The sequence below is a fragment of the Ascidia mentula genome, chromosome 5, assembly GCF_947561715.1.
Source record: "Ascidia mentula chromosome 5, kaAscMent1.1, whole genome shotgun sequence".
Lineage (NCBI taxonomy): Eukaryota > Metazoa > Chordata > Ascidiacea > Phlebobranchia > Ascidiidae > Ascidia > Ascidia mentula.
The window spans coordinates 6772664-6794087 of record NC_138570.1 but is presented as its reverse complement, the minus strand read 5'-3'; the positions used below and the strand labels follow the sequence as shown (position 1 = coordinate 6794087).

Here is a 21424-nt window from a genome sequence, read left to right as displayed (position 1 = left end):
ACACCGAGGACAAACGTGATTCCTTGTCGTATACTTTTACCTTTATTTCTGACAAAAATGATTAATACAACCAAATTGCTTGGGATGAACAACTACAATCCAAAGGGGGTCGACCCTGTAATCTTAACCAGTGTACCGCGATCGACCCCGTGACCCTGAAAGTCCACAAAAGCGAACAAGAGGACGGTAAATCGTATAATACTCACAATGCGTCGAGGCTGTTGATGCAAAGTTGTTTGTTTCAATCGGGACATCGGCAAACACAGGACTGCGAGGACCAGTGTGATTTGTCTTTGCCGTGGGTCGCATGCGCGTCGGTTAATCATTTCCAATGCAAGCCAGCGTGAACATTGCCCGTCTCACACGCGCTTGCGTATACTGCGGGTGAAAGGAGTGCTCGACTGCTAGGAGACTCTACTGTAATTTTCCGAACTAAGGCGTTGCAAGCTACTGTCCATTACAATGGCTGCTTTAGCATCTTCCGAGCCTCAGTTGGAGCTGCAAGTGGAGGTGAGTTTGCTCTTTCAATGTTTATTTGGTTTCCGCAAAGTTCCTATTGTGCTTTAGGATGATCGACAGCCTGTGGCGTCCATGAAGGAACAAAAAGATACAAGCAGAACTTTCCTTAAAATAGCGGCCGCAACTGCTGGCGTGGGTATACTTGTGCTGATCATAGTGTTGCCCATCTACTACGAAGTAATAGGTGAGTCAAACCCTTAGGCCCACGTCTATAAGAATACCTTTGCGTTAGCTACAATAATCAAAACATCATGTTTCATATGTCTAAGGATGTATTATGCTCTTTGACTTTTGTTTAGTTCAGGGCTTTCCAATATGTGGGGCCATCCGCGCTGTTGCGGATGTAAAAATATTTTATGTGGATGGATAACATGGTGCGGATGACAATTGTGTGATAAATAATCTTTTTAGTTCAGGAACTGTTTTTGACTCGCTTATCAGTGTTGCCCGTAGCGTTATTTAACGCAACCAGGCCACATAAAGCTTGTTTTAAGTCTACTGAGGGAACGTGCGACTTTCATACAGGCCCTCGCCATGTTTTTTTTGCTTGTGCAATATTCACTAAAATTAAAGACATTAACATGGCGTTCGCCGAGTGAAATTTACTCTCAAATTGCCACAGATATGAAAGAATAATATCCGTGGCAAAAAGGACATATTCTATCCTATATAGTGTTACCTGTCAGTTAGTATTCGTGACATAACCTACATGTTGAGGTCTCTAAATTTTAAATCTAAACCATTTAATACGTTTGGCTGTGTTGTTCGGATGAAACTCCGTGCCAGAAAAATTGCAGACCGTCCTCGAAAAAGTTGAAAAGCACTGCGTGGTCTAGTTTACTGATAAAACCTGTCATGTCGCATAACGTGTAAAAAGTATTTTGGCCTTTAAAATTTCTTAACAACAGTTTGGTGGCATGGTTTGTGTCTCAATAGACGCATGTCAGAATGTATGCCAGGCCAATGTGAAGCATCACTTCAACTTACAGATCACGCCTGGGAAGCATCTCACACATATTTTAATACTTTCGGCCTACACGTGACTTTGATTTCAATGCATTTTTTTCCAGTTCCGAATCGTCAAATTAGCGAAAATACGGCTGACCCAGTACCTGACAATGATCGTTTCAACTGCATTCCGGACGGGGAAGTAACGCAGGAGGCCTGTCAAAATAGGGGGTAGCTTTTTAACTTTCGTAGATTTTGACATTGTGACTTATATGGCAATACATACTACGCAGCTAACCATGTTCAGGCGTTTTCGTACGTTCGAATGTGTACAAATTGCTTTCAGATGTTTTTCATTGACAAGTAAATTTTAAAATTTGTTTGTTTTCCATCCATGAAACATCTTGTTATAGCGAAACGTGCCTTTGTCTGCTACACAATCGTCACTTTGTTAACCAGGTGTGTTTGGGCCGAGCCCGTGTCCAATCCCAATGCCCCGCAGTGTTTTTATGGCCAAGGATACGGATACTCCAGCGGGAAAATAAATCAGACTGGCAACGTCTACACAGTAAATCTTGTTCACAACAAAGCCGCCTCGTCTCCTTACGGGACGGAGTTCGACAATTTAACTGTCCAAATTACGAGGGTCACCAAGGAGAAGGTCCGCATACAGGTAAGGAATTTTTATTGCTAAGCTTATAGCTTTATTATAAAACGTTGCGTTTACGATTAAAACTATGTCGCACTCTTTTTCCTTTAATGTGATAAAAGCTGGATATGAACGTGTTGCTTATTAGCACAAGACCAATAAGCATCATTAATATGTTCATTCCTAATTACGTAAACCTTGTCACAAAGCGACGTGTATCTTTTACGAATTTTTTAGATATAGGTCCGGTATCGCTACATTGTTAGGTTTGTGTCTCTTCAAACCTACTTTCGTGACTTACGTCGTATAACTACTATATCACTGCCCTATACTGCAAGTGCTGGATGCTTGGTCGACGTGAATTAAAAAATAAACTTAAAACGAACACTTCGTTTTGTTTTAGATTGCTCCCGAAACTGAACGGTTTGAAGTTCCGTGGACTCACGAAACTTCGGATGGTGTGGCAGAGTCGGATGCACTTTACAATGTCCAATTTCATCACGCCCCTGGAGGCCTCTTCGCGTTCCAGATTGTCCGCAAAGACACTTATAAAGTTCTGTAAGCAAGCGTAACACTTAATTATAGCTTGTGGGTGTTGTTCGACCTATCAAATGTTTAAAAATAGTTTGTACGTTGCCCTACCCACCAACTCCCCGATTTGTTACACGTTTCCGACATTTATTGCATTAATAACATGCAATGGTTTAGTACACAGCAAACGTCAAATGCATTTACGGCGTGAATTTATGACTTGCGTACGGCGGGCTATATTTAATCTGTTGACTCGTCGGCAGCTTTGACACATCTGTGGGAAGGATGTCTTTTGCTGATCAGTTCATTGAAATTTCCACCCGTCTGCCTTCTGAGTATATTTACGGTTTCGGTGAGCACATGCACGAAACATGGAAGCACGACATGAACTGGAAGTCGTACGGGATGTTTTCAAGGGACCAGGGAGTGGGGGTAGGTTTAACGACATATTTGCAAAATAGTAGTTTTCTGCATTTAAGTTTTATGCCACTGTTGATGACAAAACTGTTCGATTCACGTACATGCTCGTACCAAGGCCTATATATACTATAAAGTCCAGTTTATTCGTCCTTGATCACAGCAGTCTATCTGTTGTACAAAAAAACCTTACCTGAGTTCATTTTCTTGGTCAGCCCAACTCAAACCTGTACGGTGTTCACCCATTTTACATGAACATGGAGGGGGATGGAAACGCACATGGAGTTTTTTTCCTCAATAGCAACGCTCAAGGTGCAGCTTCTTTTATTATGTTGGTCACACATTTTTTCCCCATCAGGGTTCGGAACTTTAAACCAAATAGCTTCGTCCGAAATGACATAAATAAAAAACCCACATGTTTTTGAAGATAGATCAGATTTCAATAGATGGTCATTTCGAGACAAAAAGTTCTACTTCCGGATTTGAGTTGTCTTACTCACAATGTTTCATCTTTGTTATATTTCCTGCAATTAACCAGCACTGAGAAACGTTTGAACCCAACAGACAACTGAGAAATACATTTTTGTAGATGTCACGCTGCAACCCACGCCCGCCCTGACCTACAGAACAATCGGTGGCTTGCTGGATATCTACATTTTTCTCGGTCCTACCCCGGAGCAAGTCGTGCAGCAGTACACGGCCACTATAGGTCGCCCCTATATGCCCCCGTACTGGGCGCTTGGCTTCCAGCTTAGTCGCTACGGTTACGGAAGTCTGGATAAGCTAAAAAAGGTGGTTGATCGAAATCTAGCAGCTGATTACCCATATGTGAGTGAAGTTTATGGTTCGGGCGTTGGTTGATGGTTGGAAATTAAATTTTGATTTTTGTATATTTTTAGGACGTCCAGTACTCCGACATCGATTACATGGACCGACAGCTTGACTTTACAATCAACCAAACAACCTACAACGGCTTGGAGGACTTCGTGCGTGATCTCAAATCCACGCACAGCATGAGGTAAGTTAAATTTTTCCGAAGTCAACCAATTATAGCTAAACACCTTAATACGCATTTCTCCTTTGTGTGCAGATACATTATTATTCTTGACCCCGCGATTAGCGGCAACGAAACGGCCGGGACGTATCCGCCCTTCGACCTAGGCAAAGAAAACAACGTCTTCATCAGGACGCCAAATAACGAAACCGCGTACGGAAAAGTGTGGCCCGACTACCCAGGCATATACGTGAATACGTCACTGGATTGGGACTACCAGACGGAGGTATTTGTGATACTTACGTCATAGTATAGCAAACAAGATAAACGGATTGTATTTTTAGTACAACAATTATTTTTTGTAGTAACAAAGGTAACCGATATCTTTAAATAACTATAACGTTGCCATTTTAACCGTATTCACACTTCAAGCGAACGAACACTTCTAAAGCTTTTACGTTCATACATGGAGTTGCAATCTATAGTAATGTATGTTCTTAGAATTATCGCGCTTACGCCGCCTTTCCTGACTTTTCGCTGAATCGAACCTCTGAATGGTGGACCAACCTCACAGTAGAATTTTACAAGAGAATCGAGTTCGATGGATTGTGGATCGTAAGTGGCTACATGCAACCGACCTTGTATATTACGATCAAACAACTGACGCTATGTGTTGTGTAGGATATGAACGAACCGGCAAGCTTTGTGCACGGCTCTGTGAATGGATGCCCAGACGAGGTGTATGATAATCCACCTTACCATCCACGTAAGTATCATAGCTCGAGAACACGAGGTTTCAATCAAACTGTAAAATTATATACATCATAAATCAATAAAATTTATGAACCATATTGTTTAACTTTTATTTGTATACGTTTCCGGAACAGTGTCTGCCCTGTACATACAGTACTAGTTAATAGGTCCTCAACAGCCCTTTGTATTTTTAGACATACTTGGTCCGACAATTTACGACAAAACAACCTGCATGTCGCATCTTCAGCATAACCCTGCCACGGGAGCCGACGTGAAGCATTACAACATGCACAGCTTGTACGGTTGGAGTCAATCTCTCCCAACGCTCGAAGCTTGCAGGTGTGAACAAGAATCATTGCCAAACACAACACCCCCAAAAAATGCTTTCACAAAAAAATCTTGTCAACATTTTTTTCCAACCACAAATAGTTAATCAACGGTGCCATGTCCAGTGATTCAACATGTCTCTCTTCCTTGCAGAAAATCGACTGGTGAAAGATGCATGGTTATTTCTCGATCAACTTACCCCGGCAGTGGGAAGTATGTTGGTCACTGGTTGGGCGACAACGCAAGTCTTTGGGAACACTTGAGGGCTTCTATTATCGGTAACTGATTCGAAGCGCAACTGATAATTACATGATGTTTTTTGGTCATAAATGTGTTTTATTCTGGTGCAAAATAAAAATAATAACAATCATTATAGCGTCTAAATATAAAGGTTTCACGATTTTGAACTCATGAACATACAATTGACAAAAAAGCGGCTATAAATTGATCCTAACCCTCTTGAGATATTCAGGCATGCTGGAATTTAATCTGTTCGGGATCCCGTACATTGGCGCTGACATTTGCGGATTTTTCCAAGACACGACTGACGAGTTATGTATGAGATGGATGCAGCTGGGAGCGTTTTACCCGTTCGGCAGGAACCACAACGGTTTGAACTTTAGGGACCAGGATCCAGCATTTTTTGGTCCTCAGTGAGTGAATTTCCTTCTATAGAAACCATGTTTTCAAAAATGAGTTTGTGTTTCTGTTATGTAAGATATCATTGTGTTATTGAAAGGTCTTTCTTTTATGATGGCATCTTAAAAAATATAATGACAAAATGTGAATCTTTTCATATACCTGAAAACTACCAAACGATTTGGCCGATGGATATATTTAGAAAATTTCAAATATACTGATAAATAAATGTTTTATGAATTACCTAATTGACATGCGGCCAATTTTCTATTATATAGTACAACCCGTAGAAACATGCACGTTTGGGACTTGCATGCACCGAAATGCTTTGAACATTGCAGATTTGTGGCGGCTACAAGGAAGATTCTCGAAGTCCGTTACCGGCTGCTCCCCCACTTTTACACCCTATTTTATGATGCGCACACAACAGGGAACACGGTACTGCGCTCTCTAATGGCAGAGTAAGTTTGTTCAGATCGTAAACTGGTGTTTGTTGTTGAAAAAGCAACTGGTTAACCGCGGCCTGTTGGCGGAGAATTTACGGCCGGTTACATAACCCCAATCATGACCTGTGTTACATTCATGGTAATCTTAATTTTGAAGGTCGACGTCCTGGAAAATACCAGCGGCCCTATTTCTAAAATTTGTTCTTATTTGTCACTGGCCGTCTCTATCATTTGGCACTTTATAGCTGTTTCAGCCACAGACGTACTTATTTTAACTATGTTTGGGCTCAAACAATGTTAAACGAGGCCGTGTCCATTTTTTACCAACCGCTTTTTGTAAGAAAAGGATCACAATGTTAAAATTGGTAAAATGCAGCAGCATAAATCGCATTCCTTTCCAGCCTTGGATATTTTCGGTTTCGCATAATTTAAAGTGTCACATCTGTACGGCTGGATGTTGGTCATCTTACCAATGCTTGTTATCAGGTTTGCGGATGACCTTGAAACGTACACCATCCAAGAGCAATTCCTTCTCGGGTCTGGCGTCCTCGTCACTCCTGCTCTGTACGAAGGAGTTGATTCGGTGACAGGCTACGTTCCCGACGCTCGGTGGTTCGATTATTACACAGGTAGAAAAGCGGACTCATTTTTAAGTATTTTAATTGTTCTGTTATTGTGGCAAAATGAAACGTTTTATTCACCGACGTTTTACCTGATATTCGGCTAGACTACTTAGGTTAATGGTTATTTTTAAGTTTTCGTCCTGCAGTGATTCGTTCTGTGCAGGTGCGGAGGTCGGTAGAGGAGCCAGGAAGACTTGGGCCAGTTTCAGTGCTCCCTACGACCACATGCCCATCCATGTACGAGGTGGTTCAATTATTCCCACTCAGGTTAGTCTCCCTATTCAATACCTCTGCTTTACATGGTAACCTGAAGATCGTCCTCACACGATAGAAGCTCCTATTCCCCTATTGTTCAGCTTAAATCACAGCTTTTTTGAACAAAATGGGTGACACCGTAGCTTGGGGTACACCTACGCAGTATGTTTACCGTAATTCCACTTCCAGCATCCTGCTAGGACAACGGACCTGCAACGCAACAACGGAATGGGTTTGATTTACGCGATGGACGACAATAACGAAGGAACGGGACATTTGTTCTGGGATGACGGAAACAGCATAGAAACTATCGATGTTGGCCAGTACGTCTTGACGAGCTTCACAGGAACGAAGGTTAGAGGATATTTGCGGTAACTATGATACAGCAACGGAATGTTGCAGGCGATGGGTTTGTTGGATAATGTAAAACAATACGTGTTTTTGTTCTTTTTCCAGCCACACGTTTGTTAGCAGTTGCATTGCTTTATACATTCACGTTAGACTACACTATACTTTTTTGTAGTTGTTATTATTTTTGCATTTAAGTTTAGGATTTCATTAAAATCGCCTTATCAAATTTTCAAATGCAACTTTCAGCCTGATTGTAGCGGTAAGTAATTTCATGAAAGTGATGAAGATATGTTTGTCACACAGGACATAAGATCGTCCACCACTTTGTATACGTGTATAATATAATATTACGAGTTGTAGTTTAAACGCGTGCAATCGGTGCATTCTCATCTCGGAAATTTTTTGTGAACACACAGGACAGCATAACGATGACCGTAAACCACGCCGGTTATAACGGCGGTCAGATATTTGATAACATACAAGTAATGGGAGTAAACAGCGACCACGTTGTCAAAGTGCTGGTTGACAACGTCCAACACGATACCTACACCTTTGATGCTTCGACGAAGGTATGAGCGAAACCTAATCCATTTGTGTATGAGCTGCAGACAGATGGCCACCGTTTCGACCTAAAAGGTCTAATCCATTTTGTTGGATATCTATAACAATATTATACATTTAGATGCTCACTATTGAAAATTTAAGTCTGAGTCTTACAACTTCTTGGACAGTGGTATGGGATAGCAACGAATATGTTGACCGGTAAGATGCTGGACAATTTTTATAAGTGCAAGTACAAATACAAAACTACAGGCTAAAATACTTTGTTATCGTTCCGAACCGAAAAGCAAGGTTATATATACGTAAATGTGATAATGCACGGAGGCCTTCACTTTAAGAAGAACCTTGCAATTGGGTTTAAAAAAATCTTGTTTTTATGTATTCCGCACCACCATTACGATCTGGCAATCTCTGAAAATCTAAAGAATTTTAAACCCAAAATTATGCCGCTATGATGCGAAATTCGCTGCCAAATGACCTCTTGCGCAAAAAAGTTACTAAGAATTCCTAAAAACTACAAACTGTTTATTTTGAACTGCATTGTAGTTTCGATTGCCATCCTGACGAAGGGGCCACTATCACCAGTTGCACGAACCGCCAGTGTTTATGGGGCCCAACGTCGGTTCCAAACGTCCCGTGGTGTTATTTTCCCGACAACTACGGCATGTATAAGAAGGATACAGCCCCTACCTTCAACGATAGTAAGTCACCATCTGATGTTAGTAAATCGTTTGTTTAAAGTGCTCAATATGCAATACTGTTTTTTCAGCTTTGCCAGTATCGGAATATTTGTTTCTTGAGAAAATGAACGGAAAGCCAACAATGTTTAACAACCCTGTGCAACGTTTGAGGGTGGACGTCGTGACGTACTCTGAACACCAGCTTAGAATTAAAGTAAGAACGTTTCCTACCGATGGTGGTTATTCGAAACACTAATATACAAAACTGTGTATTGTAGTACTTTTGCTTTTATCGCATTTTAGCGGGTTATCGGCAAAATGTAAACAATTTTTTTTTAAATTTAATTTATTACGTTCGTGAAATGAGGAGTTCCTCTTCACAGCCCATTGCACTTTACCTTTTCTGCAAACCTCGTGGTCGCCTAAACATTTTTTTACTTTGTTTAGTCTTTTAAAACACATAATTAAATTTGCAACATGCACAAATGTAACAGTCCTGTCTCAAAATTGCGTTCCTTAGATATCTGACTCGGCGAATGTGAGGTACGAAGTTCCCATGCAAATCGAAGGAGTAAAATCATCACCAGTTGTCGATCCCTTGTTTGAAGTCATCTACCAAGACGAGCCCTTCGGATTCAAAGTGGTCCGACGAGCAACCCGAGAAGTTATGTAAGTTGTGCGCCAGTTGTGGGATATTATTATTATTATTGAGTAGAAATGGCGATTATTTTTTTAACGTATAAAGGGAATACCAATCGAGATTATGTACGCCAATAGATTGGTCGTAGAAGAATCTTGTCAGACTAGAACCTATATATGTCAACTTGCCATTACCACGTGATCTGTAATCGTGTATTTTGCGTTTGATGATAAAATCTTCGGTATACTACTGCAAAAGTTTACAATTGGCTCAAAATTAACTAAACAAGAATGTTTTACAGCATGGATACGTCTGTCGGCGCGCTTATTTTCGAAGATCAATTTCTACAAATCTCCACAAAGGCATCGAGCTCTTACTTATACGGCTTGGGAGAATTCGAACACGCAAATTACCCGAATGACTTCTATTGGAACAACCAAGCACTCCATGCTCGCGACGAAGGGGTTAAGGTTGGTTTTAACGTAAAGCGTCAAAGAGAATAATAGTGGGATTGGGAATGTTGTTGAAAAATAACATTGTAAAACTATCCACTTTTGGCGCTAAAATATACACATCTCGTAACCAGAAAAAAGATGTGTTTCCTTTGCGTAACTTTATACAAATACAATATGCTCTGCAGCAAGACGCTAACTTGTACGGATACCATCCTTATCACATGACGTTGGAAAAAAACGGTGACGCTCATGGAGTACTCATCCTGACTAGTAACCCGTTGGAAGTGGTTCTAACTCCCCTTCCTTCTATAACATACAGGTGGGTTGGATCGAGTTTTCAATTCGAAAAAAAGATGTGTGTAGGTGTAGTAATATCTGCTAAGAACGTCCGACTTTATAACTATTAATGAGCCTGTGAAATAGTACAAAAACTGCATGCTGCCACATTGGCCAAGTCGCAAGACCTAAGACAATTGTGTCCTCATGTAAACCGCCTAAGTGTAATTTCATTTTTAGCCCATTATGTTGTATGCAGAACAATAGGCGGAATCCTCGATTTCTACCTGTTTCTGGGTCCCACACCAGAGCTTGTAACCCAGCAATACTCGCAAGCAGTCGGTCTTCCTATGATGCCACCTTACTGGTCTCTGGGCTTCCAACTGTGCAAGTACGGATACGGGAGCATCGAAGAAATGCAGAAAGTTGTTGAAGAAATGAGAACATTTGACGTCCCGTAAGCCATGTGCTGGATTTATTTTTACAACTGCCACATGGGTGAAAAACAGTGTTTTTAATGGGATTATTGTACACGATAAGCACATTATGAATATATTTTCTCTAAAATATGTCCAGCTAATCAAATGTATAAACTACAATGATTACACCATCTGCAACAATCAAAACGTGTATGCTCGTTTTTTAGTGTTTACCGGCACTGGCTGCCAAGCAGTTCTAACATTTTATCAATAAAACTCCTCACTTTCCGGTTTTCAGGCAAGACGTGCAGTACGGCGACATCGACTATATGGAACGACAGCTGGACTTCACCGTCTCCGAGGATCGCTACTTTAACCTCAGCGGTTATGTCGACCAGATGAGAGACCAGTATAACATGCGTTACGTCATCATCCTGGACCCGGCGATCAGCGCCAATGAGACCGCCTCGACCTATCCTCCCTACGAAGATGGAGTAACAGCGGACATCTTTATTCGTGACAACAACGGCGATGTGATGTACGGTCTCGTGTGGCCCGATGTGCCCGGGACGCTCTACAACGAGTCCACCTACGTGAGTTGCCTTCTTGCACTGAAAGACATTTCTGCGGCACAATATTTCGAAACGAAAAAGCATTGTATTTTGAAAAAGTAATAGTTTTATGTACCTTTTATGGCATCAAAACGCTAAACCTAAACAGACGTGATTGGGGAACTTTTTACCCAAACAACAGTATGTTTTTATCTGACCTTGTCTACTCCAAACTGTGCAACGCAAATTAATAGCATAAATACGCATGCAGGATACCCGTGCACACGTCGCCTTTCCCGACTTCTTCAAGCCGGAAACGACAGAGTGGTGGCGAGACAACGTAGTTCGATTCCGCAATGATAAACTCAAGTTCGATGGTCTCTGGATCGATATGAACGAACCGGCCAGTTTTCAGCTGCGCGGTGACGGCTGTCCACGGTTGAACAAATACGACAATCCACCCTATATGCCACGTAAGTTTTGGTGTGTGACAGGGTTCTGTGATTATTTTGCAATACACGAATCTAAAATACGCATCACCAGTGTCCATATGTCCACAAAAGGACCAGACTCTAGATTGAAACCAGCTCTAACCCGGGGCGTAGTCAAGTGTTTTTAAGATTGCTTCGTGTGTTAGGTCGTATTGTCAACATATACGTTTAATTGGGCGTACTCCGGTGACGCAGTGTTTTCCATTGTGATATTATTGTTACTAAAGCCTGGAAAATTACCAAAACTGAAAAAAAAATATAATAAAGTTGGTCTTGTGTGTGTTAGAGGTGACTGGCGACACGTTGTACGATAAAACGATCTGCATGTCGGCAAAGCAATACGACGCCAACACCGGAACGTCATCCCAGCTTCATTACAACGTCCACAGTTTGTACGGATGGTCTCAGGCGGAACCCACCATGGTGTAAATACTATTTTTTTTTTTATTCTGTTAAGATTTATATTTGCTGGAATGCCACCCGGTCTTATGTCCTGTTGTTATGATATCTGAAAACAACTTCCGTGTGTATATTACCAAAAAATCTTGTTGAACAGCGCGTGTCGAAATGCCACCGGAAAAAGGTGTTACGTCATCAGTCGATCCACGTACCCGGGTGGGGGTAAATATGTGGGTCACTGGTTGGGTGACAACACGAGCAAGTGGCCCCACCTCAGAGCTTCCATCATCGGCATGTTCGAATTCAGCTTGTTTGGATATGCTTACGTGAGGCAAAGTTTTATACATTCAAAGATATTTAAATCATATGTGTCAGTAGGTTATTTGGGTGATCCTTAAATGTGTTTAGCTGAGCATGTTGAATCATGACAAAAGTTCATTTGTAAATGATAAAAATGAATTTTTAATTTTAATCGAAAAGTTAACAGTGGTGGGACTGTTATTTTGTTTTAAACGAACGTTGAGGTTTAGTAATACTGATGGTTTCTGTAATAAGTGAACGAAATAATATGACCAACAAAAAATACCGGAGCGTATTTAATGGCCTGGGAAATTTACATCGAATCTGTTTACGTTATTCGTATTGTTTCTTTTCTTTGTGTTTCTTGAGAAAAACATAAGTTTAAACTCAAAAGTATCGTTTACTAGACGGGTGCCGATATTTGCGGCTTCTTTGAAGACGCGGAGGAGGAAATGTGTCTTCGCTGGAGTCAACTCGGTGCTTTTTACCCGTTTAGTCGCAATCACGCCATGCTGGATTCTAGGGTAAATTATTCTTGTGAAATTCATGTTTTTGTGATGTTTTCTGTAGATCCTAACTTAATCTTTGTTTTCAAATAACTTTTATCACATATGGTAAAATTTGTTCGGGTAAAATGATTCTTGCCGACACGCAGTCACGGTCAGAATTCAACGGCTGGTTTGTCCCAAGTAGTTATGACCTTTTTTAAGGAATCTCACCTAATATACGATAACACAATGGTTTATTTTTTCCTGTAAATTTAATTGTTCCGATCCGATTTTGTTACTTCTATCCCTGCATACGTTCATAATTGGTAATTATTAAACCGGTTTGTTTAAATTTTAGCGCCAAGATCCTGCGGCCTGGGGACCGGAGTTTGCTTCCAATGTGCGAAAGGTCCTCCTAACTCGCTACACTCTCCTACCCTACCTTTACACTTTGTTCTACCACGCCCACACTGAAGGCTCCACCGTTGTGCGACCTCTTCTCCATGAGTAAGGGACTGATACCTCGTCACAATTTGGATATCAGAATACCCCAGATATTATTAACGTGTTAGGTCTTAGTCACTATACAATGAAATATTTTGTATGGTTTGCTAGCGCCTTTTTAAATCTAGAAATCACATCTAGCTCTCTGAAAGATTATTATGGCTCTTTTACACATAACCACCTTGTTTTCGTTATGCGACCTACTTATATCACCAAAAAAGATTCAAACACTTGTGCATGTATTTTGGTGTATTTCTTTAAACACAACGCTTTCGTATTTGGTCGAAGATGAAGACATCTGTAACATAATATCCCTGCTCTTCAGGTTCGCACAGGACAAGTTAACTTGGGATATCGACAGGCAGATGTTGTGGGGCCCCGCTCTGCTCATCAGTCCCGTTCTTGAAGCTGGAAAGCAAGCCGTCGAGGCATATTTCCCAGACACGCGTTGGTTTGACTACTACAGGTGGACGCTGCAAAGTCTGCGCAAGTTTTGATTGCATGAAAATCTCAATTGTCGTTCGTCTTTTAGTGGTTTGGAGGTTCCAGTTCGAGGAGGTAATCATGTGCTTTCGGCGCCAAAGGATCACATAAACCTTCACGTCAGGGGTGGATACATCCTGCCGACGCAGGGGCCTGCAAGGACCACTTTTGAAAGGTCAGAAATACCGAAATAAAATTAGGTTTTTGTTGTCGTGTTTTTGAAAAGGTTAATAAGAGCTGGTCGAAAAAACATTTGCGCTTAAACCATTGCCATGTTGGCTGAAACCTGTGTAAACTGCTATGCTTTTCCAATTTTCACAACAAACTGCCTTCAAAGTCGCCAGAACCCGTTTGGTCTCATTGTGGCCCTGGATGACGATTACAAGGCAACATCAGGCGACTTGTTCTGGGACGACGGAGAGGATATTGACACAATCGGAACGAAAACTTTTACTCACATAATGTTTACTAGCGAAGGGGTGAGATTTCTTCTCAGCGAACATTTAAACTTCTTTTTTAATGCTTACTTCACTTGGGTTATCAATTGTGGTTCTCACTGATCTTTACTTGACTTACTGTACGTTAAGAAGTGCAAGTATTATCCCTGAGTAAGTTTTTACCAAGTATGAATAAATGTGGGTTTGTCAACAAAAGCGGGCGTGGCAAATATGTTAACTTCAACATCTATTCATCCAATAAAGATTGTTTACTGTTCTTGTATATTCTGCATACTCAGGGTGAACTTACGAGCAGCGTTGTGAACGACGGTTACGTAAATTCAGCCGGAATGATTTTGGACAGTGTGACGGTGTACGGGTTGAGGGACACAGTCACCAAATTGCAACTTGACATGATTTCGATTGATTTCACACAGGATTCAACAACTAAAGCGGTATATTTCTTTATTACTTTAGGCCTAAACCTCAAACAAGTATACACTTGACGTCATACGTGATTTTACCAAAACTTTTTTCATTCGAAAGGTATAATATTACTTGGGAATCAGGGCGAAGAAGGCCTAAATGTTAAGAAAGGTTTTGAAACGTAAATATTTTTCAGCTGAAAATGAGTAACTTGTCATTGCCACTGAACCAACCATTTACACTTCGATGGGAATTAAACAACGAATGGTCTCGATTCGACTGCATGCCGAGCCTCAACGAAGGCAAGTTACCGCTAAAAAACGAATTTGTTTTTTAGTCTTTTTTTGTCAAAATATACCTTGGTATTGTGCAAAACGTGCACGCAACTCAAGTATTAGCCTCAGAGTACTTTTTTTATTTTAGTTCGTGCCTTTCAAATTGTGATTCATTTAGTGACGTATAGATGCATAAAACGTTACCTAACACTACGCCTGTGTCAGTCGTTTAGGACCATAATACTTCAATGCGCGCACAATAAGTGTAACTTCCCACTATTGCAGAAGCAAACAGAGGTGATTGCGAATTACGGGGTTGTACGTGGCGAACCACAACCTCACCAGGCGTACCCTCTTGTTTCTATGGAAGCAACAACGTACAAGCGTATGATGTGGTGGATGATACAACTCCCAACCAGTAAGCTTCTTTTGACATATTTTTTTAAATAGCTTTAATTATAGGTTTGATCTGTGTATATTCCCACTTGCCAAGGGAATTAGTTGGTATTTCAGGTAATGCTTTATATGTACGAAATAACGATAAAACAAAATGTTTTTCCAATATTGGTACCTTAAATATATAAAAATGACTTATTTTCAATTACGAGCGTATAGTGTTACAATTTTCATTTTTTTTTTTTTAATTTTATGAATTGTATATTTTTTGTGGGATGTTTTATAGAGAGAACTGTTATATTTACTTATGCTCGTTTTATGTTTTTTACCAAGATACTTGTTACACCGAAGAGGTACGGATTCAATGTATGATGGTGATATTAACGATGTCCAACTGAACGTCCAATATCAAACCAACAATCGTTTGCACTTTAAAGTAAGTTGCCAACACACATGACATTACGTAAAAAATATTCGCCATATATTTTGGGATAAATGTGACTTGGGGATTTTAAATTTTGAAACTATGTGTATCACAATAAATGTTTCAGTTTTCAATTTTTGCTAAACTCAACAGAAAAAAGTTGACCAAAATTTTTGATAATGTCATAAATCAGCTCTGGCTTTACCAGTGCAATCCACACCAGTCGCATCCCATCACTTATGCACAAGAAACAAAGTACATTTCATTGGCTATCCTTGCTGACAAGATGATAAAGTACTCGTGAACCGATAATTCCTCACAGGATGTATTGGTGTTCGTAACTCAACGTTGTTTACAGTTCACCGACCCCAACAACTTTCGATACGAAGTACCAAGCGGGGCTTTAAACATTGATAACACCGAAGCCGCCGACAGCTCTTCTGCCCTGTACAACGTCTCTGTTCAGAAAAGTCCGTTTGCGATCAGTGTGCGACACGGGGCGGAGACAATGTAAGGCCACTTTTTACGCAGTGTTCTGTTTTAGACATTGATTTTGTAATTTTGTCTTGTGTGGTCAGTTTCGACTCTTCGGTTGGAGCCTTCTCCTTTGCCGATCAATTTCTCCAAATTTCCACCAGCCTTGCGAGCAGGAACGTGTACGGCTTCGGCGAACATAACCACCGCAGATATCGGTAGGATATATATTGAATTTAATTGATAAAATGGCCAATGTAATCACAACCCCTGTTGTGTAAATACTGTTTGCCCCAGCATATTCCGATGTTTCACATGCGTTCCCCATGGTAAATGTTGTTTTCTCATGCACGAACCATTTTATTATTTTATGCGCATCAAGACTTTCAACATGAGCAATAAGATAGCCAGGTTATAATTTTATGATGAAAGGTATTGAGCAAATCGTCACAAAACGAATCTGGTCTTTAAATATCAAAATATTTTCAGACATGACTTGAACTGGAGGCGCTGGGCGATATTTACTCGTGACGTGGCACCGGTTGATGACTGGAACCTGTACGGTCATCATACTTTCTTCATGGCAATGGAATCGACCAATGACGGAAAGTCGTACGGAGTTTATCTTCACAATTCCAACGCCATGGGTAAGTAACCGGCCTTTTCAGGTAATATCTATTCGTTTAATCTACAGTTTGAAAAGTTTTTGAGTGCTTGGGTACAAACAAATTACCTCTTGTGGGTGGAAAATAATTTGCGCGTTCCACAAAAACAAAACACCAAACTGGTGATAATTTTACAACAAAATAAGAATATACATATACTAGCAGAACAAGACTAGTGTTTTAAAGGTATGTGTCTCAAGTTAATCTAACAATGTTTGCTGTCATTAAAAGACGTCACGCTGCAACCGTCCCCTGCACTCACATACCGAGTCACCGGAGGTGTGTTGGATTTCTATCTTTTTGTCGGAGATTCACCAGAGGAAGTCGTTCGAGAGTACCACAAAATTATCGGTGAGTAATGTGTAAAATTTAAAATACTTATTTGTTATTTGTACTAAAAATCCACCTTTGGATTGTTTGTTTCCTTTTGTAAATCTTGTATTTGTATACATTAAATTGTTTGGAAGCCAAAGTTGTTAAAAATATTTCTTGTAAAATACAGGCTTTCCTGTGATGCCACCGTATTGGGGATTAGGTTTCCAGCTTTCTCGCTGGGATTACGGCTCCCTCGACCGAGTGAAGGAGGTTGTAAAAGAGATGCGTGATGCAAAAATACCTTTTGATATACAGGTATTGGCTTAATAAAGCATTCACAATAACGCTTTACAACAACTGGACTAACAACTTGTGTTTTGCAGTATGGCGATATCGACTACATGGATGCTAAGAAATCCTTTACATACGATCCAGTCTTGTTCGCTGGTTTGCCGGCGTTCGTGAACGATCTGCATTCCTACGGGATGAAGTAAAATCTATTGTGCCTTTCTTATTAACTTACATTCCTTTGAAACAAAACAAAAAATATATATCTTTATGTTTTGTATGTTCTTGTTGTGTAGATACGTTATTATTTTGGATCCTGGGATAAAGATTGAATCGGGATACAAAGCATACGACGATGGAATTACAGCCGATATTTTCGTCAAAGATCCAACCGGCACCAAGAATCTTGTCACCGAGGTTGGTGCTAGTATAGGTTTAGATTTGGAGTTATGCCTAATTAACGAAAATTTATGTAAGAAAATACTTCGCACGAAAATATACTGATCTGTTGTAACTGATGTAAGAAATAAAATAATGTTGGCGTCGGCAAAACCATTTCAATTATAGTAAGGACCATGTTGCTTTGGTATGTGATGTGTTGCGACCGACTAACAACGACACACAGAACAATAAACTAAGTTATGTTTGTCATTGTTTGCAATGCTTTTATCAAAAAGTGCAGCAAAATTGTGTATGCATGGTTTTAATTTCCACAAACGTAATGCGTTTCTTTGGTAAACCTATATATCCCGCCCCAGGTATGGCCGGGACAAACTCACCATCCTGACTACACACATCCCAATGCAGCTGACTGGTGGTACGAACAGTGCAAGGACTTCTACGATGTCTCTGGCGTGCATTACGATGCTCTGTGGATTGTAAGAGACCTAAACTAAACATGAACTGAATGGTCGGTTGGTATTCACATCACTTTGGCTGTTTGCAGGATATGAACGAACCAGCGAACTTCCAGCCAGATGACGCGGCAAAGTTGGCTGCTATGAACTGCACAGGAAAATATAACAAACCTGCTTATATGCCGAGTAAGCTGTGTTTGTAGTATATTTACCTTTCCAACATTCTTGACTGTTCACAGTGGCGATATAGTAGACAGTATAAACACACTACACATGGCAGTATGCAGTCAATTAAATTCAACTAGTTTTTGTTCTAAGTTCTGATCTTTTTTTCCGGTTTGATTGAACAAAGGGTAACATCGAAGTAACGCCCCACATAATCTTACAACCAACATCACCAAAAAAATTCACGTATTTGTATAAATATATGTAATAACATGTTTCCAAGTGTCTTCTGTATACAGGAATCCTTTGGTACGAGGTGGGACTCCACGACAAAACAATTTGTATGGACAACATGCAAAGCTGGGGGTTGCACTACAATGTGCACAGTCTGTACGGACACACGATGGCGCTAGCAACCTACGAAACACTTCAGGTTTGTCCAAAAATTTTGTAAATTTTTTTTTTTAAGGCGATTTTGCCTTATTAGTTTGTTAAAACCCAATAGCTACAAGTCACCAAATAACTTATTATCGATTCGGATTCGAATCCTATTTTTTGTGTGTTTACTGTTTCAGCGACAATTTCCAGACAAACGTAGTTTTCTGTTTTCGCGCTCCTCATTCGCGGGTTCGGGAAAGTACAGCGGCCATTGGTCAGGTGACAACCAGAGTCAGTGGCGACAAATGGCTTGGACCATTCCCATCATGTTCGAGTTCAACCTATTCGGTTTTGCATATGTAAGTTGTGTACTACTAGTTTCGACGATTACCGTATTTTACGGACCATAAGGCGCACCCGACCATAAGGCGCACTGTCAATAAATTGCTTTGATTAGTTTTTTGTTCATACATAAGGCGCACCGGGCTATAGAACGCAACGTATTTTAAGGAGTATGGGTTACCGTATAAAGCTCATTAAACAAAAACTTGTTACGTAATAAATGTAAGCAAGTCACAATAGTATGAATATCACAGTTGCTAGTTGCTTTTACCGTAGTTTATTGTGTAAGACGGTGGTTTATTTATATAATAATAGTATCGGTACTGGTTTTGAGTGTACCGGTAGGCAATAAAAACTACTTGATCCATACATTAGGCGCACCGGCTTATAAGGCGCACGATCAATTTATCAGGAAAAAAAAGGATTTACATTGCGCCTTATGGTCCGTAAAATACGGTAAATAACGATCAAACGTAATTGGTGAGTGTATTGCCTAGCAAATTTCACATGCCGCAAAACTAAACTTGACAGTTTATTGTACGAATGTTACCTTTTCTCTCACTGGGCTGGTTATTTTAGATCGGGGCGGATGTTTGCGGTTTCTGGTACAACGCAACGTCGGAGATGTGTCAGCGCTGGACCCAGGTCGGCGCATTCTATCCTTTCAGCCGAAACCACAACGCCGCCGGCATGACTGTGAGTAGTGATTGCACTCTGCTCTTACGTAGCACACCAAACCTGATATAGCCTTGATACAGTATACCTTGCTCTCAATATAGTGTCGCTATTGTTTTCACTTCATTTACTTTGTTTAGCCTCAACATCCAACCGCATTTGGTCCTGAGTTTGCCGCGAATGCTCGTGATATTCTCGAGGTCAGGTACTCAATCTTGCCGTACATGTACACCCTGTTCCGGGACGTTCACACACAAGGAGGGACACTCGTTAGAGCGTTGGTTCACGAGTAAGTAACTTCAGCTCTGCACAGATTTTAGCGCAAATCTGCTTGTAACATATTAAAAACACTGCAGTTACGTGGACAAAAGTTGTTCCTTTGGATGAAAGCTTTAAAAACCTTTACCGAATGCAATGATGTATTTCTAGATTTCCAAGCGACCCCAACACATGGGACATCCATCGACAGTTCATAATCGGTCCAGCTTTCTTGATCACACCAGTGCTGGAGGAAGGGGTGACGCAGGTTACGGGGTACTTCCCCGGGTCCTCGCGCTGGTATGACTTCAGGACGGTCAGTTAACAATTCGAAACGCATTTGTATGTTGATAATGCATGAACATTTTCCGTATGAACTGGCAACAGTTAATAACAGAACACTGTGTGCAACTATCGAAAAGTAGCGTTAATGGGCCAATATCTAATTACATCATATGATGTGCGAGGATGAGCGAAAATGATGGTCCCTGCTAATATAAATGCAGTTTTTCGCAGTCCTGCTTTCACTCCTAAAACCCCCCGAAAGAACTGTCAAAACAATTTGAATTCGTTTTTCGCCACTCGTAATTTTGACCAGCTCGCCTATTTTCGGATTATAGGGCGCCGAAGTGACAACAGGGAAATTTTTATCGCTTAACGCACCGATCGACTACATCAACTTGCATGTGCGTGGAGGCTACATCTTGCCCATGCAGGTATGGAGTTTTCAGACTTATAAAATTGACTATTTTGAAGGCCCTGATTAATTTTTTTTGCAGACGCCTGACGTCACCACTACTGCAAGCCGCGAAAAAAACTTGTCACTCCTGGTGGCTTTAGACGGTGCTGGCCACGCTCAGGGGCAGTTGTTCTGGGACGACGGAGAGGCAAGAAACATGTCTGCCAACTACCATTTGATAGAATTCACCTGCGACGCTGTAAGAATTATGTCTTAAAGGGTTGTAAGAAAATTTTCTAACATCTTGTTTGGTTTCCAAGGGAACCATAAATATCAATGAGGTTGAAATGTCGGGCGTCGTACCGGGATGGTCGAACTTGATTCTGGACACTGTGACTGTTTACGGGATCAACGCGACTGCTGTTGCCTCGGTGATGATTGACGGCAATGTAGTTGCTTTCAATTTCAATGCCGACACCAAAGTTCTCGCCATCAATTCGCTAAATCAGTTAATTTCTGTTGGACATACAATTTCGTGGACGATCTAGAGTCTTAAATTCTGTACAAAAACTGACTTTTGAGTACAGCACGTTATTCCTGCACCACATACCAACCAGTCAATTGTGCGTGCCCAGCAATCGCCGTAATATGCTATTGATTCAAATGCAGGT

The 21424-nt window shown here is 40.8% G+C and overlaps 1 protein-coding gene across 1 annotated transcript; it reads left to right on the top strand.

Annotated features, from left to right (window-relative positions):
- Positions 1 to 462: 462 nt before the first annotated feature.
- On the top strand, positions 463 to 21424 carry LOC145902794 (sucrase-isomaltase, intestinal-like). The gene is made up of 57 exons (XM_082990893.1): positions 463 to 510; positions 568 to 707; positions 1609 to 1698; positions 1927 to 2140; positions 2520 to 2674; positions 2911 to 3079; positions 3280 to 3376; positions 3654 to 3892; positions 3964 to 4082; positions 4155 to 4344; positions 4560 to 4673; positions 4740 to 4824; positions 5006 to 5150; positions 5292 to 5416; positions 5611 to 5791; positions 6119 to 6238; positions 6710 to 6852; positions 7010 to 7113; positions 7291 to 7455; positions 7869 to 8021; positions 8135 to 8214; positions 8560 to 8714; positions 8783 to 8907; positions 9214 to 9362; positions 9635 to 9803; positions 9974 to 10107; positions 10324 to 10521; positions 10782 to 11076; positions 11306 to 11507; positions 11812 to 11950; positions 12082 to 12250; positions 12632 to 12748; positions 13071 to 13219; positions 13542 to 13682; positions 13749 to 13874; positions 14037 to 14178; positions 14436 to 14591; positions 14759 to 14864; positions 15123 to 15255; positions 15567 to 15669; positions 16016 to 16167; positions 16236 to 16349; positions 16621 to 16778; positions 17028 to 17147; positions 17299 to 17426; positions 17495 to 17601; positions 17696 to 17816; positions 18158 to 18277; positions 18346 to 18442; positions 18721 to 18854; positions 18997 to 19158; positions 19721 to 19837; positions 19957 to 20105; positions 20246 to 20390; positions 20695 to 20790; positions 20854 to 21012; positions 21074 to 21424. The coding sequence occupies exons 1-57, from the start codon at positions 463 to 465 to the stop codon at positions 21299 to 21301; spliced, it is 8091 nt and encodes a 2696-aa protein (XP_082847019.1). The 3' UTR covers positions 21302 to 21424.